This window comes from Loa loa, assembly GCF_000183805.2.
Source record: "Loa loa unplaced genomic scaffold supercont3.202, whole genome shotgun sequence".
In the NCBI taxonomy this organism is placed as follows: Eukaryota; Metazoa; Nematoda; class Chromadorea; order Rhabditida; family Onchocercidae; genus Loa; species Loa loa.
In genome coordinates, this window is record NW_018108382.1 from 91,554 (window position 1) to 99,690 (window position 8,137).

The 8,137-nt window shown below is 36.6% G+C and overlaps 1 protein-coding gene across 1 annotated transcript; it reads right to left on the bottom strand.

Moving 5' to 3' along the window:
• Window positions 1-4,930: 4,930 nt before the first annotated feature.
• LOAG_18137 (hypothetical protein) lies at window positions 4,931-7,407 on the bottom strand (the record flags this gene model as incomplete). Its single annotated transcript, XM_020450805.1, has 4 exons — window positions 4,931-5,505; window positions 5,777-5,942; window positions 6,580-6,692; window positions 7,128-7,407. 4 exons carry the CDS (start codon window positions 7,405-7,407, stop codon window positions 4,931-4,933), a joined length of 1,134 nt encoding a protein of 377 aa, XP_020305481.1.
• Window positions 7,408-8,137: the final 730 nt, after the last annotated feature.

Below are 8,137 nucleotides of genomic sequence, written 5' to 3' on the forward strand. Positions count from 1 at the left end.
AAAAAAAAACACGACGGAAAAATTGGTTTATTATAAAACACGCCTAAATTTGACGTAACGAAATGTTTGTTTGCCTCATTGTAAGCTCATTTCTTATTTATGGCTTATGTCGTATTTGTTCAGATTTTGTTCGGTTAAGTAATCAGGCGCTTTTGTAATGGATAAATTATATCATCTAAGATATACGATACTAATTTCAATACTAATTTCAACCACTTATTTAATTTAATTCATTTATCAAATTAAGCATTGCATAATATTATCATGGTTAAGCTTCCTGAACGAAAACTTGGGAAGAGCTCTACGCTTGCTGCAAACGTTACAAATATATTCGTCAAATCTGCTTAGAGGATTCTTAGGTGAGACACAGCGTGCGCAGAATTGTCCCAACAACTTCTTTACTCTAAGTTCATCTGCCAGGGTCTGGTTAGCTAGGATGGTAGCAGTGAAGTCCTCAAGATGTAGGTTTTTCAGAGTGTCCTTCTTTAGTTAGATGACCATAAAGGCTAAACGATCTTTATCTACTCGAGTTTGAAGTTAGAGTTGTCCTTCTCTTAGGATGATTATCGGGAGGCTAGCAAGCACATCTTATCCGTGGACATACTTTGTCTGATCCTCAGTTGAGACCTGTTTGGCATGAAAGATCTTACTGGGGGCATAAATCCCCGCCAGATGTCTTGCATCTCATATGGGCACGCAAACTTCTTCCTCGCAACAACGGTTCTCCTGGAGAAGATAGCATAATATAAAGAGTAAATAACTCATTTTTATGCATCCATCCTAGTGTAAAAAGCATCGTATTTTTGTTAATCATTTCCGGAAGAGGATATGATAATGCATAACTATTGATTAAAAACATTTAACAAAAGCAAAATGTGGAATATTGTTGGAAGTGAGAATTTGCAACTGTTATTCCGTGAAATTCCAATTGTCCCTCCGATAAATGAGAATTTCAATGGAGATTTCAGGATGGATGAAAACTGGATGATCTTTGCATTTCCATTCACTATCATTAACATGCAGGATACCATAAAGTATTTCATTCCTGTTGAAGTTCTTAGACTCCTTAGATATTATTTCAAAATTGTGTTTTTTATTATATTATTCTCCCTACAATCTAATGACTGATTATCTATAATTTTGAAATTTAATTTGGCGAAATAGAATTTGAAAAGTCACACACTTCGGCATATTCTTCCACTCATAACATATTTTTGGAATTCAAAAAATTGTTTCGATTTGAAGACATGGAGAAAAAAGGATTGTATATAGCATTTGTTGTGTCGCTATGCTATGGAATGTAGCTGTTTTGAATTATGCATTTTTATTTTTTTAATTTCTGTGGAAGAATTCAAGAAAATCCAATCTTTGCGATCGACGAAATACAACTAAGGAATGGCAAAGTCTCGTATCGAGACTTATCAGTTTCATTTAAATGATAGTAGGACTGAGGAAAACTGTTCACGTTACTATTTTTACTAATTGTCGCTAAAATCGCGAGGAGAAGCAGTGAATCAATAATTGCTTCGATACTGCTGGTATAATGTATTGTATGTATAAGTCTTATTAGTATTGTAATTGTTGAATTCATTTCTGTATTAACCAACTCATAGGAATAAAGGTTTAATTACCCATGTTTGAAGTACTATCAACTAAAGAGGTAGAAAGAACCCTCCGTTTTTGTCACGGTTGGAGAAAATCGGCAACAAAAGGAATTGAATTCCATCATGTAAGATCAGCAAGTAATTTTTTTTTTCCAAAGTAAACGTTTGCAGGCTATACAGTGTTGACTTCTGTTCTGCCCCTTTGGATCCAATAAGTACTTTTCATTGTTGATAGCATGTGACCGACTCCAGTATGAAACAGATTTTCGTGATAATACATTATAAGGAGTCTGGTTATTATATTGTGCCTGGGTAAATAAATGGGGTATTTACTGTTTTCACCTAATTTCGAGTTTTCTGATCGACTCTTCCATTTCCATACCTTTTCACGTTCATCATAATAAAGATTCCATTTAGCTATTTCATCGTCGTGGATGCCTTCGAACTGTGCTTGTCTGACTAGTATTCATCGAGGTATGACAACTTTCATTGTCGAGTGTGATCCGAGATCGGGGTTTAACCATTCTAATCTTTTACCTGTCATGCGTTTGATGAATCTAAGTGTAAAAATGGTTACCCCTTGTTAGTTTAGACCATTTACTGAATCTGCTTGCATCTATGAACGAAAGTGGTTGTTTCTTGACAATTTGAGTAATCAAATTAGCGTTAATCCACTGGTTTCCATTTCTTCGTCACTGTCCTGCTCTTCTGCTTGGAATTCACATTGTGACCATTCGTTTTCCTCTTCTTTTAGCCAGGATGGTCCGTACACCACGAATTAAATTTCATGAGGTCGGTAGGAGAAAGTCCCTTTGTAGCAAGGTCCACTGGGTTTTAATTGTCAGGATGTAACGGAAATTAAATTTTGCTTTCCGAATTTCTTCGACTCCATTCTGGATGAATTTTGGGTGTAATTTAGGAGTTTTTTATCCAATGCAATGCGCATTTCAAATCCGACCATAATGTTACTTTTGCGTCTTCTAACTCGAGTTTTTTAAGTACAAAGTACAAATTGTACTGCCCGTACTCCAATGAGAATCGCCAGCAGTTCTAATCGTGGTATGGTTAATCCTTTAATGGATGAAGTGCGGGATTTAGCATAAATTAAAATTGGATCCTTATCGTTCATTCCTTTGTGAATGTGTATATTGCTGTTGCGTACGCCAAACTTGAAGTATAGTAAATATATGAATCTCCATTCGACTTACAAGTCAGATTGGTTATAAATCGAGGTAATTGTCGTATATGTGTCCTCTTGTCCTTCGTGAGAGATTTCCATGTCCGTTGATCTTCATTACTTATTTGATCCCAGGAATAGTTTTTCTTCCATGAATCTTGAAGAAATAATTTAAACCTTATCATTACGGGAACTAAAAATCCCAAAGATCATACTGTGAAGCAACGAATTGAAGAATAGTTCTTTTAGTTAATTCATTGTTCGTTCATGGCTTCAGCGTGACGTGTATAATATCTAATTTGGGGAAACACACAATACCTAAAATCTTTTTGGCATAGAGATTTGCTCGATCTTGCTCGGGTATAATTTCATCATTTGAAAGAAACTCCCTTATATTCATTGAGGCATCCTCGAAAATATTTTTTCACAGTATTTTTGTAAGGCTTCCTCAGTTCCGTTCGCAGATATCAGAACGTTATCTGCATAAAGATTTTTTCTTACCTCTAACGTCGTTTGACTACCATTAGATTCCAAGTGATAATTGATGGTAGCTGATAATAAAAAGGGAGATGATATGACTCCAAATGGAACTCTTTTGAAGTGATAACATTATAGATTTTCTTCAGTAACGTCCTTGGTTATATCTTTTAACCAGAGAAATCTAGCGCAATTTCTGTCCTCAGGATGTAATTCGATTTGTAAAAATGTCTTTTCTATGTCGGTTGTGATTACCTGTGTCATGATTCGAAAGCGTAATAATATTCCCACAATATCTGGAACTGTTATCGGTCCACGATATAATACCTCATTTAAACTCTTCGATCCCTTCACGTGTGTTGATGCGTCGTAAACAACTCTCAATTTAGTTGTATCTTTGTCAGGAGTCAGCACATAATGGTGAGGCAGATAATATATAATGCCTACCTTGTCCATATGAGGTTCTACCTTTTCAATTGTATCCGAGCGCAATTGTTCCTGGATTATTTCGTGATATTGTTCCAGTTCTTGTTGACGGAACTGAAGTCGTCCGATCAAGTTTCTCAGTCGGCCATAGCATATTCCGTTATTTTTCCTTAATTTAGCGGAAGATTCTTTCTATGGCCAACGTACTTGATATCTTCCATTAATTTTAATGATATTCCTTTTGAACTGTTCCAGCGCTTGTTCGTCATCATGATCGTAAGGTTGTTCTTGTATTTCGATGCATTCTAATTTCCAGAACTGATCTATATTTGGAACACGACGCACACTAGCAATATACTTAAATTTAACTGGATTATGCGTAATTTGTTTAATTTCTTCGAGATATCCACTTCCGCAAATCATGGGACCCAAATTTGTGTGAAGTGAGGAAAATCCTGAATTCAATCGTTGAATCTTCTCTAGTTGTATAAATTTGAGGAAGTAGTCGGCTCCGATCAGTATATCTGTCTTTTTCTGGTAGAAAGTTAATCCTTCTAATTGGTGATTCTTTTCCATGACGGATGGTATGTCCACGACTTGAATTTCACCCATCAAATAGTCGAGTACATTTACTTTGCAGAATATTAGCCCTTTATTCTCATTTCTTATTCCAATTAGTGTCTTCACTGACGTCTGTCATCGAAGGTAGATACCTTTAATTCCTTTAACTTTATTTCTTCAAGTTGTAAACAATTTGCTAATTCAACGGAGACGAAGCTTACTTGAGAACCAATATCAAACAATAGTAGAGCTTCTTCGTGATATTCAGTTCTTTCCGCATTGAATACAGTAACCATTTTGCATAGAAGTAAAACTTTTTTTTTCGGTGATCGTGTTTATATTAACTGTTCCATTATCCGATTGGATCTCTCTCTCTTGCATTGGTATATTTCCGGTTTGCTTGAATTGTTCCCATTATGGCAGAGGGCACTGTTGTGTGACCCTTTACAATAAAAATATTTCATCGATTTTTTGCAATCTATCTCTGTGTGTCCAGCTTTGAGACATTTCTTATAAGAATTTTAATGAGGCGTTCTAATCTTTGTTTGAAGGTAGGATAAGTTTCACACTCACTATCCCAATGATCTTTGCCACAAAACGGGCAAGGTCTTCGTTTATTGTTTCTGCCTAACCCTTTCGGTTTGGAAATATTCTTAAATTCAGCTGGTCCAGATTAACTGATTGTTTACAATGCAGTAGTTTCTTTTTGGACATTTCGTTGCAAACGTTTGGATTTGAACTTAGCGAATTGTTGTTCGCCGTTGGTTGAGGCTTGACTTCTAGTTACTTGGTCATTTCTTTTTACTAATCTTCTAAGAAACTGTCTAAATTTTGTAACTGACCAAGTGTCGTCGTCACCGTTTTGTTGATATACTTTATCCAGTACCCATCCTGGTAGTTTGCTTTCAATGACGGTCTCAATACTTGAATGTTCGAGATTTTCGCCGATAGCTTCTAGTTGGCGAAGAATTCTTTCGATTGATTCGATTATTGATTTCCATTTGCGATCGCATCTTTTGATCGCATGTAGTTCGTTGTAAAGAGACTTCTTAATAGTAAAAGTCTCTCTAAATTTTTTAACCAAGACCTTCCTTATAACTTGATAATTTTCTGGTGCAATATCATAGCTTCTTATGGCCTTTAACGCTTCTTCCCTCAAGCAGGAAAATCGATAATTTAATTTTTGTATATCGGGGGATTGTTTGAGAATGTACAGCAGCTTCAAAACTGCTCCGAAATTCCATTTTTTTAGAGTTTCCGCTGAATATTGGCAGCGGTAATTGCGGTAAATTTATGGTCGATAAAGAAACGGTTTTAATTATATTTTGTTGAGTCGATTCTTTGGGTTGTGTTTTCGTTTGTTCAACTATTGATTCAAAATCCTTTTTATATATTTCTAATACAACAACAGCTTTTTTACCTTCAGTTATTAAATGTAAAATACCTTTTTCGTCGTTTCGCATCGTAGACCATACGAGCGTATTCGTCTTCTTTGTTTTTTTTTTTTTTTTTTATGAATTGAGTATCGTACTGATACAATCCAACCATTTTGCATTCACTGATTCCAAATGACCAATGTGTATTTCGAAATGTCGTAGTTTTCCTTCGATTATTCTTTCTTTGATTTCATATTGTTGACGTAATTCTTCCAACGGCAGTAGCTGATTCGGTGGAGACAAATCTAGGTTTCGTACTTCCTTCAAGAGTTTAATTAGCTTCGTTGTTGCGAGTTGTGCGCTTTTTCATAAGCTTGTCGACATGACGCTCCCGGTTCGTGGCACCAAAAATTGTCGTGAAAGTTTTTGTTTGTATGTGTTGGATGGCAAAAAAAAGGATTTGTTCAGTAGTAGAAGAATAGCAATTACAATAACACAATATTATTTGATAGTAAAATTAGGAGATGGAATTAGGATTACAGTCTATTTAAACCGTCAATCAAAGGTCAAGTTATACGAGACAAAGCAGGCATTTTCGGTCTTCAATGAAAAGATATTTTTGAACGATCGAATCAATGCATGCTAGAATGCGTTCAATTGGGGTTTTTATATTGCCCCCAAGTGGGTTGGGCTTAAGATAATAGTTCCATTTAAGGTTCTTAGCCGACAATAATTTCACTGATACAAGAAACAAAGGATTAGATTTTTCTGTAAGAAGAGAAAATCGCCAAAAATCTCAATATCGAAGGAAAAGATATTTTTACCGATTGGCCTTAGACAAAACTCATCGCTTTAGATATAGAAAACGTTTACATATTATTTGTATAATGTGATGAGTCTTTATAACAGAAATGTTACAAATTCTTTAGCTGTTTGGATGTTTTACCATTTCCGATACCTTCGGTTTTCCCGATATCTCCGTTGTTAAGGAGCTTTGTACCGATGGCTTTTTTAGAGATCCTCTAACTACTCCAACCACTCTTTCGTAAACGCCATCCTGCCAGGGGGCGCCTGGAGTAATGTTTATATGCGTATATCGTCTTATTTTTGCGCTAACAAGGAAACAATGTGCGCTCGAAGAACACTATAGCAATGTGCGCTCCATAAGGTAGCTAATTCTTGTAATCATAATTTGTAAATCATAAGACGGTACAAGGTCCTCCCACAAAAGGAAGTGGAGGGTCAAGCGTCAAGCGTCAAGTCATTTTACAAACGTGTTTCATCGAGGTCGGTTGGATATACGCGTCATTTGGTCGCTTTTGCTCTTAGTTGGTTTCGTCATCAGTTTGTTGTATCGTTATCGTAAGTGCTAAGTTCGTTGTTGTATTAATAAATTTATCGTAATAAAAGGTTTAATTACCCAAGTTTGAAGTACTATCAACTAAGGAGGCAGAAAGAACCCTCAGCCTTTGTCACGGTTGAAGAAAATCGGCGCCAGGTCTAAACCAATTGTCTCAAACGGTCGCGTTCCTACAACTCTAACCGCGAGACGAGGAGGAAAGTCTGGTTGCTCAAATGGCGTAGCCACCCACATAGTGTAACCTTTACAAATCCTTCTCAAAATTTTCTTAATATATGTTCGCCCATCCATGATCCAATACCGTCGTCTCATCTTGCTCCAGGTGCAGTGCACGCTCGCATGAAATAATTTATGGTCATGTTTCACAATCAGTTCCACTAGCTTTCCTTTATTGATGAAATATAGAAAATCCTCAATTCGATCCATAGCCTAAGTCTCCTAACACATCTCCAGATTCTAGTGTTCGATTTCCTTTTGCATTGTTTAACTGTGCCATCTTAATTACAATTGTATTACCCTGTCATATTCCTTAGATGTAAAATTCTCTCTTGAGAACCCTTTCAAATTTCTTATTTCCTCCTTTAACACCTTCGCAACGAATCGTAGGACGTATAATATCGTTCTTAGGGTTGGGAATCGTGTCTCATCAACACCGCAATTTCTTCTGACTGCATCGCTTCTTCCATCAATCCTATGGCCATACACTCATGATGTTTCCTTCCATAACTTTATCTCAGGCCATTTTTGCTTCGGCTCCCATAACCATGATGAACCATTCCGCCACTTCCCTGGGAGAAGTCCTTGTGAGACTTGGTCTGCTGGATTACTTGCTGATCTTGCATGACGGAATTCAATCTTATCTCATCAATTCTGTTTGAGACATATCGGGATCCTACCGGCGGTTTTTTAACCAGTGCAGGACACAAGCGCTACTCGTCCATAAATATACTTTTTCCGCATCGATTTCTTGTTTAATGAATTCCAGTACTCCTACTCCAGTTGTGACAGCGAGTAATCGAGCAATACTGGCTAATTGATTCCTGCTTTCTCGTTTCAGAACTAATCTTGTGTTTCCGTATATCAGTTGTGGTTTGGATGCAGTGATATTACTTCTACGTACATATACTGCTGGTCCCGCAGCTCTTTGGGATGCATC